Below are 25,237 nucleotides of genomic sequence, written 5' to 3'. Positions count from 1 at the left end.
AAAAATATGACAGCTAAAAAGCAACAAAAAGGAAAGAAAAAATTAAAGTATAATGAAAGAGTCAGATACCATCACAAATGTCAGGAGTCCCAGAACCCTCCCTTATACCCCCCTCTTATAGACATTTAGCTTCAGTATATTTATTGCCTTTGTTATATTAAAGGAAGCATAATACAATGTTTCTGTTAACTATAGTCTCTAGTTTGCATTGATTGTATTTTTTCCCCAGTACCACCCCATTTTTAACACCTTGCAAGGTTGACATTCATTTATTCTCCCTCATGTAATAACGTATTTGTACATTTTATCACAATTGTTGAGCACTCTAGTTTCACTGAGTTATACTGTCCCAGTCTTTATCTCTCCTCTTTCCTTCTGATATCCCACATGCTCCTAACATTCCTCTTTCAACCATACTCACAGTCATCTTTGTTCAGTGTATTTACATTGCTGTGCTATCTCCCAAAATTGTTTTCCAAACCTCTCATCCCTGTCTTTAACTTTCTCTCTGCAGTGCTTCCTTTAATGTTTCCTGTAGAGCAGGTATCTTGTTCACAAACTCTGTCATTGTCTATTTGTCAGAGAATATTTTAAGCTCTCCCTCATATTTGAAGGACACTTTTGCTGGATACAGGATTCTTGGTTGGTGGTTTTTCTCTTTCAGTATCTTAAATATATCACCCCACTTCCTTCTTGTCTCCATGATTTCTATTGAGAAATCCGCACATAGTCTTATCAAGCTTCCTTTGTTTGTGTTAGATCGCTTTTCTCTCACTGCTTTCAAGATTCTCTCTTTGTATTTGATGTTTGATAATCTGATTATTAAGTGTCCTGGCCTAGGTCTATTCAGATCTATTCTGTTTGGGGTAGGCTGTGCTTCTTGGATCTGTAATTTTATGTCTTTTTATCATAAGAGATGGGAAATTTTCATTGATTATTTTCTTTATTATTGCTTCTGCCCCTTTTCCCTTCTCTTCTCCTTCTGAGATGCCCATGACACATACATTCATGTGCTTTATGTTGTCATTCAGTTCCCTGAGATGTTGCTCGTATTTTTCCTATCTGTTCTTTTGTGTGCAGGATTTCAGGTGTCTTGTTCTCCAGTTCCTAAGTGTGTTCTTCTGCCTCTTGAACTCTGTTGTTGAATGTCTCCATTGTGTTTTTCATCTCTTAGGTTGTGCCTTTCATGTCCATAGATTCTGTCCATTGTTTTTTCAGACTTTCAATTTCTACCTTATGTTCGCCCAGTGTTTTCTTTGTATCCTTCATCTCTTTTGCCATATCTTCCCTGAACTTGATGATTTGGTTTTTGATTTGATTTAGCATATTCCTTTGAAAATCATTAATTGACTGTTTCATTAAAGTGAAACAGTATGTCAGCTGTATCTTGATTGAGGTATAAGTTTGTTCCTTTGACCAGGCCATGTCTCTGCCCTTCCCAGTGTAGTTTGTATTCCTCTGTTGTTTAGACATCTGGCTGACCTGGTTACCCCAATCAGATTTTCCCAGACCACAATGGGTTCGGGTCTCAGAATGGGGTTATATTCAGTTTCAAGTCTCACTGATGGTCTGTCTTAGAAATTGACAGACTTTCCTGTGAGGCCTCTAGCTGCTGTGCTTTTCCTAACCTGCCCAGGAGGTGGCACCTATCAGCCTGTTGCTCCAGATTGGTATAAAGCGGTGTGGCCCCTTTAATTCTTAACTTAGGTTGTATCTGTTTTGACTGTTTCCCCCAGGCCCTGGGGTCTGAGTTCTGAGGGGAGGGCAGGTGCTTGAGCTGGGCCCCACCTCCTTCCTCTTAGGGAAGATAAACCCCCTAGGAAGCTGTCTTCTGTATTTTGATAGTTTCTTTGTCTCTCTCACCCTGCCAACTCCCCCTGTGTGGGTCAGAGTGCTGTGAACTGAAAAGGGCTCAGGCTCCACTGAGCCATTCAGGTTGAGAGAGAGAAAAAGGGAAAGAAAGCCCCTCTTCAGAGCCAATCCACGGCCCCCCATTTCGCTCTCAGTCAGTTAGAGTACCTGGTCGTCTGGGCTCCCCCTCCCAGGCACAGGTGTTTTCCAGCTCTCTAAGGTCAGTCTATAAAAGTTTCTGTATTTTTTTTTTCTTTTTTTAATTAAATTTTTTCCTCTCCATCAGCCCGACCTCCTCTCCACTGGGAGTGACCTCAGGGTACTTTGCTGCTTGTCTTTGTTGGTAGCTTGTATTCAGCAGTCCACATTTGTTAATTAAAACCCCAGTTGGATCTGGATTGAGCCATATTTGCTCACTCCAAGAATGCTGCTTTCTCCCACAGTGAGTTCCTGCAGCTCAGCCTGCTGTAGGGGGAAGGGGCTCCCGGCGTGGTTCCGCAGTTTTTGCTTACAGATATTAATATGTGATCTTGGCCTTTCCACCCAATCCAGGTTGGTGTACAATGTGTGGACAGTCACGGTTGCCCCTCAGCTGTTGTTCCAGATTATTTTACTTAATGTTCTTGTTTGTTTATTAGTTGTTCCAGGGGAGTAACTAAATTCCATGCTTCTCTATGCTGCCATCTTCAGATTTCTAATTTTTAAAAAATACATTTAAACTAGAATACTTGTCAAGTATGTGCTTCATGGTATCTTAATCATTGTAAAAACTGTTTACAAAATGATTTCTTTGATATTTTATGGTCAAATTGGGTTTACAGAATTCCTATGATGGCCCAAGCATTTAAAATCTAAACAATCTAAAATAATAGACATTCTCCACTTTCCAATGAGAGGATCCCAAAGAAAAGTTTTTTGAGGGGAATCTTAAATTTATAAATTTTAATGACATAGCCAAAATAATTATTTCTTATAATATTTAATAATTTAGTGAACAAAGCACATTCTAATTTAAGTTAGAAATTACATTTTGTTTCCTATTCTCACATTTCATCAAACAATTTAATTCATACTCTTCAAATGTGTCTTTAGCATCCAAGTTTTCATCATTAGGGCCATTTTTTGAGACAAGTAGCACTATTTCCCAGAGCACATTAATTTTCTTTCCATCTAAATTATTTACAATATAACACTTTCTGTATCTGTCTTTTATTCTTTTCTGGAAATCTTACCCCTGAGCCCCAGATACTGATTCATATAATGTGATAGTTTCTTCTTTTACCTTGTAGAAAGATATTGGTGATTAGTATTATTTTAGTTTCTCAGTTGCTAAAACAAATGCCATACAATGGGTTGGCTTAAGCAGTGAGAATTTATCAGCTTATGCTCTTGAGGATAGAAGTTCAAAATCAAGGCATCAACAAGGGGTGTGTTTACTTCCTGAAGACTGTGGCATTCTAGGGCTAACTGTAGGAGATCCTTGGTCCTTGGCTTTTCTGTCACATGGCAGTGCACATGGTGGCACCGTCTCCTTTCTCTTTCAGGTTCCTGCGGCTTTTAGCTCTGGCTGCCCTCTGTGGCTTCCTTCTAAGTCCACTTTCCTTTGCTTATGAGGACTTCAGGCATAATGGGTTAAGGCCCATCTTCATTCAGTTTCAGTACACCTTAACTAATATTTTAAAAAATATAACATCTTAAATAAATACAGTATCTTAAATAATATAACATTTTTTAAAAGTTCATTTTACAAAGGATTCACACACACAGGACCAAGTATTGGGATCTGAACATGACTTTTGTGGGGGGCATGATTTAATTCCCAACAAGTACAATACAACAATTTACTATATAGCATCTTAAATTTATGTTAAAAGCGTTACTTACAATAATGTCCAATACTTTTAGTGAGATTATACAGGAATATTGCTAAAATTAATGTTCAAGTTTCACTTTTTTTTAATTAACTTAATGCTTCCAAGTGACCTAACCGTCCAAAATTAGCGTTGTTTGAGGTAATTGGAAAATAATGTCTTTTTCAAATGGAACTTTGTTGTTCAAAATATATTAGAATTCGTAAGGATTCAAATATAAAGTGACTACTTACTCTTTTCTGAGTATATTTTATAGAGGTGGGAAATATTCTTGCCATGTATGGAGATTATATGATTACCCTTGTAAATGTAACTGATGAAAGCAACTTGAAATGAGAAAAGAGATATGCTTTAGATATACAATAAGTAACCACTCAGTCTTTTTAACTTTTTAATTTTTGTTTATTCTTTATTTTTTACTTTGAAATAATTTCCAGTTATAGGACAGTTGTAAAAATAATACAAACCTCATGCAGAGAACTCCAATATGTCTCCCAACCCAGATACCCAGATCTACCAATTTTTAATACTTCATTACGTATCGTATCATTCTCTCTCTCTCTGTAGTTTGAGAGTAGGTTGTGTAGAAGGGGCACTTTCCAAATCTGGGTTTGTTGCTTGGTGTGGCCAATAAAAGTCACACCTAACCATAACCACTCAGTCCTAATATTAAGTTTAAAAAAAGCTAAAACCAAAATGGAAAAATCTGTTCCATTATTATCGTTGTTGTTGTTATCAGAGAAATTATTAGAAGTTATTAGCTTTTCTTTATCACTATGTAATATATTAATATACCAAAGAACTTTTATTTATATCTTAGAAAATTTAATAGCAAAGTTCATTGTTTGAAATTATTTCTTTTTTATGCCTAGTTGTCACAAGTGTTGACATTCTTTCCTTGCAAATTTAATATGAAGTGTAACCGGTCTCTGAGAGATTGTGCATCAATCACTTTGAATATTATGAGTTTCTATACAAGGAACCATTAAGAAAGAAATAGTGAAAGTTTCTCAGAGAAGTTGACAGCTTGCAAGAAATATATCAAGATAAAAGATCAGTAAGGGTTCGGTGTAGAGATGCAATCAGTTAGAGGTAAATTTACCATTTTCTGATTCTAAAGTCAAATAGAGTATTATGACAGCCATTGTACAAATAAAGTACAAATCTCATTTTGAATATATTATCTAGCAATTATTTTTCAATGTATTTTTCACAGCTTGTTCGACCAGTCACCATGGTGCCTAGTGTCCCAGGAATCCCAGGTCCTTCCTCCCCTCAGCCAGTACAGTCAGAAGCAAAAATGGTAAGCAAGGCTTTATTTGTTCTGTAAATTTCTTGGGTCTGTTTTGAATCAATTTTTTTTTTCTGTTACAACCTGCCTCAAATGCACAATTTATATCACGTTTTATAGAATTATGGACTGTATTACACTAAAGAAGAAACAGGAAAGTTGGAAAAGAAAAGCTTTCATTAGATAGTGATTTTGGTAGTGGTACTTTAAAATAAATGAGTGGATTGGGGGTAAAGTTCTAGTTCTTGTCACTTGTGGTCTGTCTCTGTTTTTTGGCTTTGAGTTTTGAACAGGCTCTTTCTCCTCCTGATGGTGGCTAGGAGTATTACAGCTGATACTATATATATAATCTGAAGGCCATGCTGCTTTGTTTTTAGTGATATGAATTAGAACAGTTTTAATAAGAATTCTTCATAGTATCTAAGTATATAGTATATAATTGTTGTACAACATATTTTTATGTTGTACTTGAGACACTAAGAAATTGTTGTTTAAAGGATGTACTATAGATTAGGAGACAGGATACATGCATTTTAATTTTAATCCTAGCTCTGCCAACCACTACTTTTACTTAAAACACAGTAACTTTTCTGAGAGAGTTTCCTCATGTATAAAATAAAGGGGTTAAACTTTGTTTTCTGGTATCTCTCTTAATCCCAGATCCTATAAACTCTCTAATTTTCTCGATGGAAGACCTGAAGTTGTTTTCTTGTTTTTCTTTAGATTGGTGTAATTCTCCTTTCTCCTATCTAAAACACTCCTGGACTAATTCTTCTTAACATCAATTAATTAATGTGTTCTTAGGAAATCAAAAGGTAGTTATTAGACATCTATTATTTTCTTCAGTTCTTTTCTAGGCACTGTATTAATATAAATATATACAACATAAAGCTGTTATATATTGCAAGGCTTCAAATTTTTTGCTACTGTCCTCTATTACTGCAAATAATCTGTTTGAAATTTGCATATGATACCTTTTGAAAAATAACACACACTATCTCTGAATAATAATTGGCTGAGGATCATAAAAATTAGCTGATTATAGATTGTGGTTAAAAGAGGAACCTAAAAATCTGAGGGAAAATTTTTCACATGTGAGAGCTTTGGAAATACTGAGAGGAATCTTATTCACTTGATAGCAAAAGCTTCATTGAGGATGTTTTTTATACTTCCTACTTTAAACACTTTATAATGAAAAATTCTGTTTCATTTGCCATGCAGTGAGAACTGAGTAGAGCAGAAATGGGAATTAAAGGGATAATATTTTTGTGCACTGGATCTAAAAATATTTTTACATATTTGGTGGACTTTTTCCTACAAATTAATTCAAAAGGAACAAATCACATTTAAAAAAATACTTTTGGTTACATATTTCTGGAGGCTATTAAACTAACACTTCACTGAATAACTTTTTATTTTAAGTCACCAGAAAATTAAATGAGTAAGAACCAAAGTATTTTCTATAATTGTATATTTAAAAATGCCAAAACTACAGTCTTCATAGATTTTTAAATGAAAAATAATCTTTGGTTGCAGACCCAAAAATAGTGTGGGTAGTCACAGATTGACCCACTTAAATTTAATAATCCAAATAAGTTTCTTATTAGAACTTTGTTAATGTAAAATGACCATATTTAGGTGATTGCTTATTTTACTTGGGATAGTAAGAAAGATTGTCCTTGAGATAGTAAGATTTTCCTGTTTTGTATAAATAAAAGACTCTGAAATTAGTCTATTTCCCTTTTTTTTTAACTTTTCAGTATGAAAAATTTCAAACATATACAAAGTAAACAGAAATACTATTCTTGTACCCATCACCTAGCTTCAACTATTAGCAATATATTCGTATTCTTGTTTATCTACACCTCAGACATCTGTTAAATTATGTTCATATATTTTGCCTCAGCCTCATTTAACAACTCTATTGATTGCTATTATTTAACTAATTCTGATTATAATGATCACTTTTAAAAGGCTTAAAATATAAATAATGATAAATACACTAAAGTGCATCTATCTCCTGTTTTCTCCATAAATACGTCAATTGTCTAACAAACTTTCCCAGGTACTTTAAGAACTGTTAAATTTAATTAAACTTACAGATAGTATGAGGCTTGGTTTCCTTAAATATTTCAATATTATTTAGAAGCTTTGTAAGATTATCTTAGCACTTCCAACTAAAAAAGCACAGAACCAAATCAGTTTCTTAATTAAACATTTTAAATTGGAGTCCAAGGATATTCTGTTACTCTGTGTGGCAGTTTAATCTTAGGCATTGTTAGCATATAAAATTCCAGATAGGTACAGATTATTTCTAAACTTAAAATTAAAATGTCAGTGTCAATGATTTACTTTAAGCTCCAAGGGGCTAAAAATAGACAAAAAAGCAATGTATCATCCACAGTAAAGCAAGTTGGATTCATATCCCAGTGCATGGAGATTTCTTAATGACCAGCTAAGTAATCACAGGGCTTGATTTTTTTTCCTCCAGCAATGACAGAACTCCAAATTGATGCTCTCCAAATGGGTGGTATCACATCCCTTAGATTCACATTACACATTAAATAATTCTTCTGGCTATTTGCCAAAGTCTGCAACACCACTCTCCTCCCCACTAAAACTAGTAATTTTTTCTTTTACTTCTTCAGTTGGATTTTATTTTTTTGTTGTTGTTGTCTTCAACTCTGAAAATATTTATACATCATCCCTGTTGCATTCTGCATCTCTCTCAAGGATCTGTTTAACCTTCGTGGTCACAATGTGTTAATAACATGATGAATAATGTAACAGTGGTGATTCTGCTGAAATGACCTATGCTTAAAATAATGTAAGAGAAATGGCAGCATTGAAACACTGAAGAATGAGCACACTATAGCTGAAGAGAAATTTACTTTGTATATTAAGATTACCAAGGATGCTTTTGTGATGTCCTGATTTTCAGAAGCCCAGGGCTTCAGGAAGATGCTTGGTATACATTGTGTTTGTTGTGTCTGTGTGCACTACAAACACTGAAATGAGATCTTTCCCTTCAGCTAAGGAAATTTTCAGACAGGTTTTTTTTGGTTTGTTTTTTATGTTTTGTTTTTTTTTTTTTTAATGGGTATGGGAGTCCACAAATACAGGATTATCCAGTACTTTCTAATACTACAGAAAAATACCTAGGATCTGCTATTTTCTGCAAAATACCACTGGATGTTACCAAATTTTTTAGGTTTAAGGGTTTTGTTTGCCATTAAGCACATGAACAACCATTGATATTTGCCATCTGTGTTGCTTTTCTAGTAGAACAGTTTTCTTATGTAGTATTTTCAATCAAAAATTAATTCTTATGAATTGGAAATTGTTAATCATCTAGGAGTAGTTAAGAAGTCTTGGTAAAGTATTTAAGTAGTATCCTCCAGAATCATTCCTTTAAGACTTGTGTGACAAACCAAGAAATATCTTTGCACACAGTGGGTAACTGGTAGGTTTTCTGCAGGGGGTTTCTACTGAGAGCTGACGGAGGGCATCTTGGCAAGTGTTCAGAAACCTACATTAACTTGGTTCGGCCCTGCATGGAACCTCATGTTCAGCAGAATTTTTCTGACCTGCCTCTGCATGCCAAGCTAATCAGCAAACACCTAATGAGCCCACTCCAAAGAAACAGACCTTCTCCCAACCTTCTTCATTTTCGTGTGTTCTCTGGGGGTGGAGAGACAAGACTTCATGAGGACTGATGATACTGCAAAGACCACAATAATGATAATTAACTTGCTGAATTTAGAAGATTATGCTGTTAATTAGTTGCAAAATAAAGATAAGTAATAGAGCAGCAGATGGTAGGATAACACCCAGGAGAAGGAGGGTTATTACTCTGATGAGGTTTTGTGGCACATATGAAATATGGATCTGACTTTTTCATAAATTGTTTCTAGAGAACATTATCTTTTTTCTTTGAACCGTGATGGAGTATTTTGTTCCTGCAAGTTATGACAGATGTGATAAAATTGGTTTTCAACATTGCAGCATATAGCAATATAGAACTTGAATAGCAAATTATTTTAACAGATTACCTCTTAAAATTAATGTTTGGTCAACACAACAAACTATTCACCTTTTAATTAATTGATACAATCTGTAACCCTCTTAGAAATAAAGTTTTTCAATATAATAGTTGAACTTTACATTGCTAAATATTAACATTAGACATTGAAGCACACTAATCTGCTTCTTCAAAATAACAGTAATAAAGATATCCTTGTTTTCTTTAAAACAATATACACCTTTAGTTTAAATTTTAAATTACGTTTAGATTTTATTGTAGATGTTGAAGAATATGGACACTTTAATCTTATTTAATTTCTGAATGCCGAATATTCACTTACATTCAATTTCTCTTTTAAGAGAAATCATCATCTTAGTGATTGGCCGACCAATGTCTGATAATCAATTTTTGACTACTAATATACTTAGAATACTTAATACTAAACAAAAGCTCTGGTTTGCAAAGCTTTTGTTTAAATGATGTTCATTGAACTGGGATTCAACAGAATTTCTAGTCCTATCTCTGCTTTAACTCACTCTGTGATTCTTGTAAGTAACTTAGGCCTTTAGTTTCTACATCTGTAAAATGGTTATTGGACTAAGTGACTTGCAATATCTATGCTAACTCCAAACTTCTATTGTAAATAAATGTGTTATATTTCTTTACATTAATTTTTTAAACCAAGTATTTGACCTCCTTTAAAAGATCCTTTTAATATATATATTTTGGGGGGGGTGGTTTGTAAGTATCCTTATATTGTAATTATAAAATTTATATGAATGATACCCAGGGTGACTGCCTTTTAAGCATATATGTATTTTTGATATTGTTAAAGAAAAAACTTAAAGGCAGTTCAGAGCAGCCTTAATTAACCCTTAAAATCCTTTCTTGCATTTTGTACCCAGTGGCACACTTTCCAAGTCAGACACATTATAATCAGTGTAACAGCATGGAGCAAACATTAGAGATTCCTCACTGGATGCATACTGTATACCCTAGGGCAGTCAAGAGAAGGTAATGAATGAATACTGATGCTGCCTTTAAGTGCTCTGCAAGGTAGTAACTTGCCCTACTAAAGATTATTCAAGAGAGTGATGTTTATGTACTCCAGACTCCCCTATGTGCAGTTACTATATTTCATTAACTCTAAGAGTTAAGCTCTTCACTATAAAACTTTAAATGCTCTTCAATTCAGTGGTGTTTTCTACCTTAAACCTCAAAATATTTTACTGATACATAATTAACCAAGCTCCAAATCTCAACTTCTGTTTATATTTATGCACATTTTATATTCCGAAATGAAAGCCTCAACCTAGCATTATAGAATAGGTACTATTCATTATATCTGATGCCTAACATTCTGTTTATAAGTTATAAATACATGGTGACCACCTCCCCACACTCTCCTCCTTTATTCTGTTTACATGACCCATTCTTTCCAACACCTTCTTTCTGCTTTCGGCTCTTGATCATTTATCCTAAGTATTCCTATTTGATTCCAGCCAACTACTAGAAATTACTCATCACATTTCTGTTTTAATCCACCAATTCCACATTGTCTCATCAGTTACGAGATCCCAGTTTCCTCTATCTTAGTATTACTGTGGTTATATCTGGTTCAAAAAAAGAGGTAAAAGGAAGGAGCCAGGACTTTTATCTGGAATCTGAAAGATGTGCAGAGTATTATGTGGTCTTGAACATATTTTATATATAAAATATGTCTGGGGCTAAATCAGTGCTTAAGATGACCGCTAAGTACATTTTGAAAATACAAAAGTATAGGAACTTTCCCGGTTCTTTGGCACCCGCTTCACCTCTGTGCTAAGAAGTTAGAGGACTCAATAACCATTTTTGAAGAAATAGGAAGCTCACAATTGAGAAATCCTATTATGAGTCAGGCAATTTTGCATATTATGTCTAAACTTCAACCCTGCAAGGAAGTTATCGTTTCCAGTTTCACAGATAAGGAAACTGAGACTCAGAAATTAAATGATTTGTTCAAAGTCACACAGATGGTCTGTAGCAGAGTTAACTTCTGAACCTAAAGTATCTTCTGAGGTTGTTAAAAGACTTCACAATATATTAGTTATACTAATCAGCAAAGATACTAGAATTTTACATATATGGTGCCATTTACAATTCATAAAGTAGTCTATCAGAAAAGAGGGAGAAAATGTGCCTGATCCTAGGTTGATATGGTTTAGCAGTTGTGGCATAAGACGACATTCTCAATCCTTTGTGGTGTTTTTTGAAGCACTTAAACTGTCTAGCTCTAGATTATTTCCCTTGATCTTTCTCTGTCCTTTTTGGTAGGACCAAGGATAATATATGTAACATGGAGCCATGGAAAAACTGTGTACTTTGAAATTAAAGAGATATGGATTCAAATCCAGGATTTGAATAGCATAATAGTGTTATGACCTTGGGCAAATGATCTCTGGTTTCCTAATCTGTAAATGAAAATACTATCCTATTTAAAAGCTCATTGAAGAACTCATTACACAATATAGTGACTCTCAAATACATTATGTTGAGGGAAAGAAGCCAGATTCAAATAGTTATACACTGTATGAATTCATTTATATGATATTCTAGAAAAGGCAAAACTATAGAGCCAGAAAACAGATCCTTAGTTTCCAGGGAATTAATGGAACTATTAAATATGTTGATTGTGGGGTGGTTACATGACTGTATGTGCTTGTTAAAATTCATAGAACTGTACACTAGAGTTAGTTTTATTGTATGTAACTTATACCACAATAAAGCTTTTTTTTTTAAACCACCGATTTCCTTTTTAAAGTCATACCCATAACTGACAAAGATTAGGAGTAGAGAGAAAATGTCCATTAAACCCTTGTCCCAGGTATAATTATTGCCTCAGTTGAAATCCTGGTGACCTTTTCATATATACTTTAGCTACTAAGGGATCTAGATCACTTAAAATAGAAGATAAGCAGAAATGCATAGATGAAAATAGAGAAATCACAAATTTTTTAATAGTTGTAGAGTTTGTTTAAATTGTTCATAGTTGAAGTAAATGAAAGCAATGATACCAGAATTTTTGGAAGCCTATTTCAAAAGCTCTTTTCTTTCACTCATACCTTTCTGCTATAGCTGGAGAAGGAGGAAAGGAAAGGGTGCAAAGAATCTGTGTTTTTAATACATACACCCAGGTGATTATTTACTTCTAGGAAGTTGGGAAGCACTGGATAGACTGCAACACAGTTCTCCTATCTATATTTTATAGCCCCCCAAATATGCCCCTGAATGTGGATCTTAGGAAAATATAATGGACGTATCTCAGAACCAGATTTTCGTGATGAAACTTTATTTCAGACTCAAAGACTACATCTCTGTTGCTAAGAACATAAGCGATAGTAGTCCCAGGTCTCTTAGGTCTCCAAGGTTTTTTTCAGCACTAAGATTCCACAGTATGTTATTTTGTGCTAAATATTTCATAGTCACAGATCATAATAATAAAAAACCCCAAACATCACATTTTTTACTAAAGCCGGTTTCTGTCAATTAGCAAACGTTTGTTGCGCACCTGTTACATGTGTAACAAACCAATGTATCAATTGCTAAAAGAATGCAAAGAGGCATTAGACAATCTTTGCTCTTAAGGGGCTTACTGTCTGGTTGGGGAGAAAAGATAATCACATATGACAAACTTTTGCTGATAAAATAATAAATTTCATCTAAATTATGTCTTTACAAAGAGGAACCATAAACGTTTAGGCTCTCATTCTAACACTAGATCCATCATACTCTGAAAGTGAGGTCAGGTACAATTCAGTTAACTGGCAAAATGGAACACATGGAAAGGAGAGACTTAGAAATAGATCTGCCACTGAGGACAAGGAAGACCTAAAGTAGGAAACCCAGCTGTAGGTTCTAGAAGGAGGTTCAGTGTGATAGGCTACATAGTGGCCTAAAAAGTGGCACTGGGTCATTATCCAGGTAAGTACTTGCCAACAAACCTGCAAGCCAAGACTAAATGGGCCCAAATCTGGGAGACGAAAAGATTTAGGTCTTGGAACCTGGGCAGAGCATGAAAAGATTGAAATGTATATGGGATGAAAAAGAATAGGTAGAAGTATACAGGATAATTAACTTGTGCCCCTTATTTTAATTGAATGAAACTAGTTATTTTCAATCAAAAGTGTTTTTATTTTTCACTCATTTCCCAAAATTGATTAGGAACAGCAAAATACAGAATCCTCTAGTAATACTAGACAAAAAGACTCAGGGAAGGTTTCCAAAGGTCCTGTTGTTTATCTTATTGATATTTATAGTGATGTTAGGAATGCAATGAAATATGATAAATCAAAACTAATTTTCAAGCTTAATGTGTTTATGAGTTGCTTAATAAATATCTTTTTTTGGTTAACTGAGGACTATGTTGAGAGTTAGATTTGAGGGGAAAGCAGGGAACTTTCTTTAAAATGTTGTTTGTATTTCAGAGATTAAAAGCTGCTTTGACACAGCAACATCCTCCAGTTACTAATGGAGATACTGTCAAAGGTCATGGTAGCGGATTGGTTAGGACTCAATCAGAGGAATCTCGACCACAATCGTTACAACAACCAGCCACATCTACTACAGAGACTCCGGTATGTGAATAGATTTTATCATTCAGCACTCTATTACTGTCTTCCTTAAAAACATATACAGTGTATTTTAAATGACTACTCTATGTACTTTGGAAAAAAATATTTCTAGTCATATTGTTATTCCAAAAGTGTATCAAAAGCATTTGGAAAAGGTAGTTCATGGTAAAAGTATTGATTAAAAAAAATACATTAAAAATAGTCTAGCAATTATTACTGTTCAGGACATCCCATAAATGTTTCTGTGAGTATCTATGTATGTTGGTCTGACATGGCACAATATCCATCAATACACTTTAAAGAAAACACTTTTTCCCATTGATTCTAGAACAGTGAAATTAAATGCAGTTTGAAGAAACTTCTCCATTGCTTTATTGAGAAACTTTGGAGTTGTGACTTGCCTCTTTGAAAAATTAGCTAGAAAAATAATATTAGACTTCAATACTGAGGAAAGCAAAGTTTTCCTTGTAATGCTTTTTTTTAAATTCAATTTTATTGAGCCATATTCACATACCATACAATCATCCACGGTGTACAATCAGTTGTTCACAGTACCATCATACAGTTGTGCATTCATTACCATAATCAATTTTTGAACACTTTCATTGCCATACACAAAAAGGAATAAGCATAAAGTTAAAGTAAAAAAGAACACACAAAGCATTCCACTCCCCCCCATCCCACTCCATTTTTCATTTAGGTTTTGTCCTCATTTTTCTACTTAACTCGCCATATACTGGATAAAGGGAGGGTGAGCCACAAGGCTTTCACAATTACACAGTCACATCATGTAAGCTACATAGTTATGCAGTTGTCTTCAAGAATCAAGGCTACTGGTTTGCAGTTCAGAAGTTTCAGGTATTTCCTTCTAGCTATTCCAATATACTAAAAACTAAAAGGGGATATCTATATAGTGCATAAGAAGACCCTCCCGAGTGACCTCGACTCCATATGAAATCTCTCAGCCACTAAAACTTAACTTTGTTTCATTTCGCTTCCCCTTTTTGTTCAAGAAGATATTCTCAATCCCATGATGCCAGGTCTGTGCTCATCCCCAGGAGTCATATTCCACATTGCCAGGGAGATTACACCCTTGGGAGTCATGTCCCACGTAGGGTAGTGATTTCACCTGCCGAGTGGGCTTAGAGAGAGGCCACATCTGAGCAACAAAGAGGTTCTCTGGGGAGACTTAGGCACAGTTATAAGTAGGCTTAGCCTCTCCTTTGCAGTAACAAGCTTCATAAAGGCAAGTGCCGAGATCGAGGGTTCTCTGCCAAAATTACTCAGGGATGTATTGAGGCTTCACACTAACCTATACAAACCAACCAGATTTCACTCCCTATTCAACATTCCATGTAATTATGTTGTTGGAATAACTGACCATACAAGCTAAATTATATAATGTGTTACAAAAAATATAGATTTTGCACCTAACAAACATCTCTTCCTTTGAAGAGGTTGAAGTTTTAAAAACACTGTCAGTATCATCCTTTATCCTTTAGTATGATTTACCTTAGTCCTAACTGATTCCATTTGGTATATCTCTAATTGAAGTCTGATCTCCTTTTTCATTTGCTGTATGGGGTAATGCTGACATTCATAGCTTCCAGACTCCGGCTCTGAGTCAGGTGTCACACAGATACCCAAAGTTCCAGGGACCAACCAGCTTGTACACAAAGAGGTCAGCATCTCAGAACTTAGAAATAATCATTACAACTCAGGAATAGATGTAACTGCTATAAGAGCTTACAATCCAGGAACCTTTCCAATAAGTCTTCCCCTGATAACCTATGCTCTTAGACTCAATTTTCAGAGTTTGCACATTATAGTTAGTCCATACTAGTGAAGAATTACAATGTTTTTCTTTTCATTTCTGGTTTATTTCACTCAACATACTGTCCTCAATGTCCATTCACCTCACAACTTCACTTCTTCTTGTAGCAGCTCAGTATTCCATTGTATATATACACTACAGTTTGCCATTCCTTTCATCAGTTGTTGTACCCTTAGGCCACCTCCATCCACTGCAAATCATGAATATTGACACCATAAGTCCCACTGTGCAAATGTCCATTCATGTCCCTCTTGTTAGTTCTTCCAAGTATATACCCAGTAAACAAGTTGTAGGACCATATGGCAACCCCATGCTTAGCTTCCTGTGGAACCACCACACTGCCCTCCAGATGGGCTGCACCATTCTCCTTCCCCACCGTTGGTGATTAGGTACATCCCTTTCCCCACATTTTAGTGCTCTTTTGATTATTGTCAAATACTACCAACTTGTCATAAAAACCAAACCATAACTCTTTGTTAACATTATATATTTTCCTTGCTATGGTAAATAGATTTGATTTGAACTGAGCTCCTGTATAACCTGAAATTTTAACTTATGTACAAACTCAATAGATTAAGTTCTGAGAATGTTATAGATGGTTACAACAACTTTGATATTTCTGAGGAATGCAGTGCAGGCATACTTTGGAAATACTGCATGTTTGTTTCCAGCCTACCACAATAAAGCAAATATCACAGTAAAGCAGGTCATACGACAGTGAAGTTTGCCACTTTGACTGACTCTTCCTTTCGTGAAAGGGTTCTCTGTAGCATGCAGTGCTGTTTGGTAGCATTTTTACCCACATTATAACTTCTTTCAAAATTGGAGTCACTCCTCTCAAACCCTGATGCTGCTTTATCAGCTAAGTTTATGTAACATTCTAAATTCTTTGCTGTTGTTTCAACAGTGTTCACAGCATCTTCTCCAGGAGTAGATTCCATCTCAAAGAAACCACTTTCTCTGCTCATCCATAAGAAGCAACTTCTCATCCATTCAAGTTTTATCATGAGATTGCAGCAATTCAATCACATCATTAGGCTTCACTTCTAATTCTAGTTCTCTTGCTATTTCTGCCACATTTGCAGTTACTTCCTCCACTGGAAGTCTTGAACCCTTCAAAGTCAACCATGAGGGTTGGAATCAACTTCTAAACTCCTGTTTGACCTTCCATAATAACAAATGTTCTTTTAAAAAAAAAAGAAAAAAATTTAGTTTTATTGAGATGTATTCACATACCCTACAGTCATCCACAGTGTACAATCTGTTGTTCAGAGTACCATCAAATAGTTGTGCATTCATCACCACAATCAATTTTTGAACATTTTAATTACTCCAAAAAAATAAAAAATAAAAGTGAAAGGAACACCTAAAACATCCCATCCCATCCTATTTTTTCATTTAATTTTTGTCCCTATTTTTCTACTCATCTGCCCATACACTGGATAAAGGGAATGTGAGCCACAGGGTTTTCACAATCACACAGTCACACCGAGTAAGCTACATAGTTATACAGTCGTCTTCAAGAATCAAGGCTACTGGTTTGCAGTTTGACAGTTCAGGTATTTCCTTCTAGCTATTCTAACACACTAAAAACTAAAAAGGGAATTCTATATAGTGCATAAGATTACCCTCCAGAATGACCTCTTGACTCTGTTTGAAATCTCTCAACCACTGAAAATTTACTTTTCATTTCATTTTGCTCACCCCTTTTGGTCCAGGCTCATCCTCAGGAGTCATGTCCCACGGTGCCAGGGAGATTTACACTCCTGGGAGAATGTTCTTAATGGCATCTAGAAAGGTGAATCCTTTCCAGAAGGTTTTCGGTTTACTTCCCGCAGATCCATCAGAGGAATCACTGTCTATGGCAGCTGTAGCCTTATGAAATGTATTTCTTAAATAATCACACTTGAAAGTCACAATTATTCCTCGATCCATAGGCAGCAGAATGGATGTGTTAGCCGGCAGGAAAATAACATTAATTTCATTGTACATCTCCATCAGAGCTCTTGGGTAAGCACATGCATTGTCAATGAGAGTAACATTTTGAAAGGAATCCCTTTTCTGAGCAGTAGTTCTCAACAGTGGGCTTAAAATATTCAGTAAGCCATGTTGTCAACAGATGTACTGTCCTCCAGGCCTTCTTCCATTTATAGAGCACAGGCAGAGTAGATTTAGCATAATTTTTAACAGCCCTAGGATTTCTAGAATAGTAAATAAGCATTGGTTTCAACTTAAAGGCCCCAGCTGCATTAGCCCCTAAGAGAAGCTTTGTCCTTTGAAGCTTTGAAGCCAGACATTGACTTCTCCTCTCTAGCTATGGCTGTTTCATCTACATCTGTTGTTTAGTGTAGCCATCTTTATTGGCTTTCTGAGCTGGTTCTAGATAACTTGCTGCAGCTTCTCTATCAGCACTTGCTACTTCACCTTGCACTTTTATGTTACAGAGATGGCTTCTTTTCTTAAGCCTCATGAACCAACCTCTGCTAGATTCAGACTTTTCTTCTGCTGCTTCCTCACCTGTCTCAGCCTTCATAAAATTGAAGAGAATTAGGGCCTTGCTCTGGATTAGGCCCAGATCTTCTATACAGAACACTACACTTTCTCCATTACAGCAATAAGGCTGTTTCGCTTTCTTATTGTTCGTGTGTTCACTGAAGTGGCACATTTAATTTCCTTCAAGAACTTTTCCTTTGCATTCACAACTTGGCTAACTGACACAGAGGCCTAGCTTTCTGCCTGTCCTGGCTTTCGACATGCCTTCCTCACTAAGCTTAATCATTTCTAGCCTTTTATTTAAAGTGAGAGACGAGCAACTCTTCCTTGCACTTGAAAAGTTAGAGGCCATTGTAGGGTTATTATTTGGCCTAATTTCAATATTGTTGTGTCACAGAGTGGAGAATGACTGGTCAGTGGAGCAGTCAGAACACAAACAATAATCAATTAAGTGCACCATCTTTTAAGGGTGTAGTTTCTGGTGCCCCGAAACAATTACAGTAGTAACATCAAAGATCACTGATCACAGATAACCATAACAGATATAATAATAATGAAAAAGTTTGAAATATTGTGAGAGTTACTTAAATGTGATGCAGAGACACAAAGTGAACACATGCTGTTAGGAAAATGGCGCCAATAGACTTGCTCAAAGCAGGGTTGCCACAAACCTTCAATTTGTAAAAAAAAAAAAAAAAACAAAAAGAAACAAAATGAAGTATGCCTATATTCTTCAGAAATGTAGATAACTAGAGTTTATATTCCTTTTCAGGTAGAAACACTATGATTTTAAAAAATCTTTTTGGAAATCTTTAAAAATTTTTTGTTGATTGCCTGCTTCCTGCAATGCCATATGTTCATGACTACGAAGTATATCATATTCTAGTCCTTCATTTTAGAGACACTAATTTTTAAAGAAAACTTATAGATTTAATATAGAATATTTTATTTCAAAAATAGCATAGAAAACATGGTTTCCCATAGTGAATTTAAATAGGAAGTTATTAAAATTTTTAATTTAATAACATAACCAATAGTTTTCAAAGGATTGAATAATACCATAAGTCTCTTAAAAAGTACACTTGGAAAAAATTAAGATGTATAAATGATAAATTACACTGCAACTTCAGTTTCTTCATATTTTATATACTTTAAAGAATGCATTCACTGTGACAGTGTATTAATGAGAATCTTGTTACAGCATAGCTCATTTATTTCAAGGAGTTAAATCACAGAATGACTCTCATGTTGCCCCAAAATATTGATATATTCAAGATTTAGAAAATATAGCAGCTCTCCCTCAATACCACCCTTTACTGCCTTTGTTAATTCATTCACTAGATACAAACATAACAAGCCTCCATTTTTGTTTTTTATAGGCTTCTCCAGCTCACACAACTCCACAGACCCAAAATACAAGTGGTCGTCGAAGAAGAGCAGCTAATGAAGATCCTGATGAAAAAAGGAGGAAGTTTCTAGAGAGAAACAGAGCAGCAGCTTCAAGATGCCGACAAAAAAGGAAAGTCTGGGTTCAGTCTTTAGAGAAGAAAGCAGAAGACTTGAGTTCATTAAATGGTCAACTGCAGGTATGGTGCTATATGTGGATTTTGTTTAATTATTTTTAATATTGCAGACTTAGCTTTTCCCTATTATTTCTGTTTAGCCATCCATACATTTTAGGACATAATATTGGGTGCATATTGAATCTGTAGTAAATTCTAATTTGTTTGTGTGTTGTTTTGTTTTGTTTTCCTTCATTTTTGGAGTGATAGTGCCCTCCTTGGCAGTCCCCATTTTATTGAGGGTTTTGCTACTTATTCATTCCAAAGATTTTTCTTCTTTCAAAGGAGATGGGAATTTGTCTTCTTAGAAACGGGGTCCAAGTCCTGCTTATGTGTGGGACTTTTCCTGGCCACTATAATTTCATTTACAGTCACGAGCTGTAGCACCATATCAGCCACCACTCAAAGTCCTTGGGCTTTGGCTATTAGGAAGTCCTAAACCTCTTCCTGGGCCACATTTATCACCCCTTCTTCTCACACTCCTATTAGGAACTTTCCAGCTTGTTGACTCCGTGTATTTCTGCCACATTTCTGAGACAGCTAAACCTGGATTCTCTGCCAAGGTTTCAGGAAGAGACCTCAGGGCTCTGGCAAATGCTAGGAATGCAGGACCATTAGGCCCTTCCAGTTTGCTTCCTTTTTCTGAGAGTTAAAATTCTAGTTTTATAAACCTTACTTGATGCTGAAATGAAGTGCTATAAAGCTGTCAACACTGATACACTGAAGAAATTTAAGTGTAGCACAAAAGTACCTGAACACTCTGGCCTGAACCTTACAAAGTTGTGATATAAAGTTCAAATGAAGATTTTTTAAATTCAAAAATAGCACTGATATTTTACTTTCCTGGTTTATTTTTTGGTTTATATCACAACTGTAAAGTTGCTTCAGTAGCACTTTTTGTTTTTAAGTTATTTTGTTCTTTTAATTATAAATTTTTTTTTGTTTGTTTTATTTAAAGTGAATATAGTGCTCGTGAAAGGTGCCAGATTGACAGCTTTGGAAACTGAAGGACTCTATTTATCCACAGAACAGGTACAATATGGCCAGTGGCGGTACAAATCATTTCATACTGCCCTGCCAGTGTGCCTCAGATACATTCTTAGGAATTCATGGGGTACAAAGGTTTTAAGGCCCACTCTCCATCAGTCTTTGACTCCCATGGTAAGATTTCCAGTGATGGTATCAGGCAGCACAAAGTCTATTTCCTTTCTTTTGTTTTTGTTTGTTTTGTGTTCTGTTTTTGAAGATTTCCAGAAGAATCTTTCTTAACTACCAGTTGATGAACATGAGCTAGAAATTTGATAATAATGAATTGTAGTTGTTATTAACATAGTCAGTCTTCTGAATTATCTGTTCTCAGTTAAAAATGAATCTTTTTGTATAATCATAATTGATGACAACGACACTTGGTCTCTGTAAAGATGTTGTTACCAATATAAATGTCTGTGTAAATGCTTGGGAAGAAGTTTTTCATATCAGGCATAGCATTTATCCAAATGTAAATTTTATAACTTAATTTTTTTAACATGTGAGGTAGGCATCTTTTAAAACTCTTTATTTTGCTTTGAATATTGATACGGTAGTGTTGGAAAAAAATGAATTATCTTGCAGGACTTATTGTTAACCATTTTATTTTAATCGTTTAGAAATACCTTAAAGATCATACAAACTTCAAATATGTACTTACATAGTAGGATAGGTTAAGAAATGTTATATTATCATTGTCATCTGATAAATTAATTCTTAGCCAAGAACTATTTTCACAGTTTTTTAGAAAAGGCTTGTGAATTTTTTCTCTCTAGAATAAAATTGTTATAGGTACAAATTTATTTATATTTTTTTAAACCAGGTCTATTAGAAGATCAACTGTCATTATTTAAATTTTCAAATATTGATATTACACTAACAGTGATTTATGTGTGCCTATTTTTGTTCTTTTTTATTCTTAACTAACAGACATTCATCAGAATGGCTTGGCTGTTTTATAGTTGTATGACATCAAATAATCCCTGGTAGGCTCTGTTGTCTTGCCTGTGCAATAGGGATAATAAAGCCTGCTGATCTTACTTCTCAGGGTTGCTGTGTACGTCAGTCAAATTAGAATGAATGGAAGTATTTTTTCATACATAGAATTTTAATTTTAATAAGACAAATTTATCAGTATTTTCCTTTGTAATTTGACTTACTTTTCCTTGTTTAAGAAGTGAAAATATTTGAAAACTGTATGATATCATTTACAGGGTGTTCTTGGAATTCAGGTTCATTCACTTTTGTGCTGTAACCCAAGTTACGGATGGCAGTATTAACAGCTTTAATGACATTGATATTTCCTTAATTATACTGTAGCCATGGTTACCACTATTAATAGCAACAGTGCTTCATTATTTTAGAAAACCTTGGGAAGTTCAATACATGAAATAAATGTAATCTTTTACTTCATGATCATGTTTTCTCCTCCATACAAACTATGTTCAAAATGTCATTATTATAACAGTATGCCTTTTATACTTCTTAATTTGGATAGAATTTTCTTGATAAGAATAAAAGGAAAAATTTACTTTCTAGATAGAAATTAGCTGACACATTTTTGAAGCATAAGACTTTTAAATGAAGTTGAATTCAGGAAATCACTTAATTAAGCTCTGTAGTTGAACCGGAGTTTTAGTTAATACCCAAATTACAAACAGAACAAGTAAAACCAGTGTTTTTTAACATTAAAAACTGAGTGATAATGGCATCTTGTTTGGGTTAAGATAACGTTCTTAGTTTTAGAGATGCATACCAACATATCAAGAAGTAAAATGATATGATGTCAGAGATTTGCTTTAAAATATTTCTGCAAAAATAAAAAAAGAATAAAGGCATTTCTGGAGAAATGTCTAATGTGTTGTCATGGGCATAAAGTAAGTTGCATATTCAAGCTCACAGAGACAGAAATTAGACTGCAGGTAGTGCCACGGGTTGGGGTGGGGTGGCAAAGGGAATTGGGATTTAATGCATAGTGGATGTAAGGTTTCTGTTTGAGGAGATGGGAAAGTTTTAGTAATAGAAAGTGGTGGAACAGTGTAAATACGAGTAATCCTACTGACTCAGTATATGCTTGGGAGTGGTTGAGATGGGAAAATTGATGTGTGTGTGTGTGTGTATATATATATATATATATATATATATATATATATATTCCCACAATTTTTAAAAAAAGGATGAGCAACTTAAGAGACAATGGCAATTAAATGCAGTAGGTCAGAGAAAAGGCCCAAAAGGACATTTTGGGGACATAAGAAAATATTAAAATATAGACTGTAAGCTTTATATCCATGTTAAATTTCTTAAACTTAATAACTGCACATAGGGTGATTACATAAGTGAATATCCCTGTTTTTAGGAAATGTGCATGCTATATTAAGTGTTTAAGGAGCATGATGTATACAACCTACACTTGTGTTCAAAAAATGGATTCTTAAATAGATTGACAGATTGATGGATAGATCGAATGATATGGCACATATGGCAAAAAGTTAAAATAGGTAGATCTGGGTATCTGGGGGTGTAGGTGTATGTTGTTCTCTGTATGGGGGTTGTTTTATGTTGGTAACTGTCCTGTAAGTTTTTAAGTAGTTCAGAATAAAGTAAAAACAAATTGCATATTAAAATGGGTAGCATAATTCTCACCAATAAAGGGTTTATAATTAGAGGGGCAAGTGTGTAGGTATATAAATCAGCATAGAAATGATTCTGTAAGTATAAGTAAAAATTTAGGAATGGTATGTACAAAGATGTAAATAGCAGTGGGAAAGGGTTTGGGAAGCAGGGATAGTCAACTTAGAAAGCGTGTTTCCATTGTGACTTGATATTATTGTTTCAAGTGGATATATGGTTTTACTTTTTTTGTTTAGTTATTTGTCAAATAAAATACATTTTTAAAAAGTAAGTGACATTTTTCCAGGCTTTCAAGAGTTTCTACACCTTGACTATCGATACACTCATTGTTTTACAATCTATAAAGTTTGAGCATGTGAGGAAGGAGTTGGGGACTGGTCCACAGCATAATCTAATCGAGATCACACATCTGTAAGGATAAATACCGAATGATAATATACAAGAAAACACAAGTCATTTTTATTCCTCTTTATCCCAGATAACTTAAGATTCAGTGCTTCTAATTATGAAACATTCATTTGCACTATGACCTCCTTGAGTGATGTGCAGCTTGGTTCTTCCCTAACTTTTTGTTTCTTTTTAGTATGTAAATGTGAGCGTTCACATAAGTTAACTTAAAACAAATTTAAGTACAAATTTCTAAATATTTCTATTTAAATAAAGTTCTTAAAAAACATTTTTTAAAGTGACATTTTAGTTTTCAGTCTGAAGAGTTAACATGCTTATAGTGGATTCAGAGAGAAAAAAAATTTCTTTCAGTCTGCCAATAGCAAAACTGTTAACTGTGAAGAACAGAATGACTTGTGAAGAAAATTGAATGTCAAAGAAATAATTAAAACTCTACTTTATGTGGAAACATTCATCAATCCTACATTTCCTTAATAATCCTTCATGTGACATACAGGCTTAGCTGATCAGTGTAGTGGACAGTAATGACCCATGGTTACTTATATATTATACAATAAAAGGTTTAACAAGTGTTGAAGTGTGATTGCTCGTATTTTTACAAATTCATATTAGATTTTAAGGAAAATAATAATTATCAAACTTTATTGCCCCATTCACTGAATTTAATCATGTTTTAGGTTTCTAAAATCATCATGAGGAAAGGTTGTCTTTTCATCAGATTTTGTTAGAGGTAGAGGCGTTTATGATAATCTAGACCAAGAATTAGATGTTATTAGTTAAAAATTATTATATTTTAAGGTAATATCTGATTTTCTTTTATTTTAAATGTTTTTAAACTGTTGATGGCTTTGTCTTTCAAGTATACTTATTTTGGGGGTTAGTTTTCTGTTTACACTTTTAGCACATTTCCTTTATTAACAGTAGCTCCTTAATTACTCTGTAGATAAAACTTGGAAATTTTATTGTGTATTTTGCTTTTAAAATTCAGGTATTGCAAAAATGTCTGTGGAGTAAAAGTTCAATATGTTTAGAAGCATACTTTGATAGCTAAATACATGAGGATTTTCACTCATAAGTTAATGATGTGGAAAAGATTTTGTTTTTTGGTCCATTGATGTATAGGGAATGAGATTAAATCTTTTATTCTTGCTGGCCCAACAGTATTTTATTTCAGTATTCACCACTTGAAATGGGGAGGAATAGCAACAATTGGAAGATGCCATACAATATGTGTTTAATTCCTGAAAAAGATTTTTTCTGTGATATAACCATCTTCCCTTTTTTTTCCTCAGTTTTAACCATATTCTAGAGAGGGAAAAGAGGTGCTGATGATTCCATACTCTCCTTTCTCAGAAATCTGAGCCTTTGCTTCCTCAACTGCCAAACCAATAGAATAAGTACTATTATGAAGAGCAAATGAGAGATTATAGAAAAGGGCATTGTGATTACACCATGGAAATGATATTTATTATTCATGCTGTCATTATGCATCCACTGTGTGCAAGGCGCGTATTAGACACTGAGGATACAACAATGAAGAAGACGTTATCCTTGCACTTAAAGAATTTGTGGTCTAGCAGAGGAGACAGACATGAATCAAGTAATGAAAGTGTGAGAATAGAAGGGTCTTACC

The 25,237-nt window shown here is 34.5% G+C and overlaps 1 protein-coding gene across 2 annotated transcripts in view; it reads left to right on the top strand.

Annotated features, from left to right (window-relative positions):
• ATF2 (activating transcription factor 2) overlaps window positions 1-25,237 on the top strand; it is a 122,415-nt gene that overhangs the window by 84,814 nt on the left and 12,364 nt on the right. For both annotated transcript variants that reach the window (XM_037849244.1, XM_037849243.1), the window contains 3 exons: window positions 4,939-5,025; window positions 13,501-13,650; window positions 19,354-19,560. In XM_037849244.1, coding sequence (XP_037705172.1) covers window positions 4,939-5,025; window positions 13,501-13,650; window positions 19,354-19,560 — 444 coding nt within the window. The remainder of the gene's footprint in view (window positions 1-4,938; window positions 5,026-13,500; window positions 13,651-19,353; window positions 19,561-25,237) is intronic.

This window comes from Choloepus didactylus, chromosome 9 (assembly GCF_015220235.1).
Source record: "Choloepus didactylus isolate mChoDid1 chromosome 9, mChoDid1.pri, whole genome shotgun sequence".
NCBI classification, from domain to species: domain Eukaryota; kingdom Metazoa; phylum Chordata; class Mammalia; order Pilosa; family Megalonychidae; genus Choloepus; species Choloepus didactylus.
Note: the sequence above shows the minus strand (reverse complement) of the source record. Positions and strands in the feature narration are given on the sequence as shown.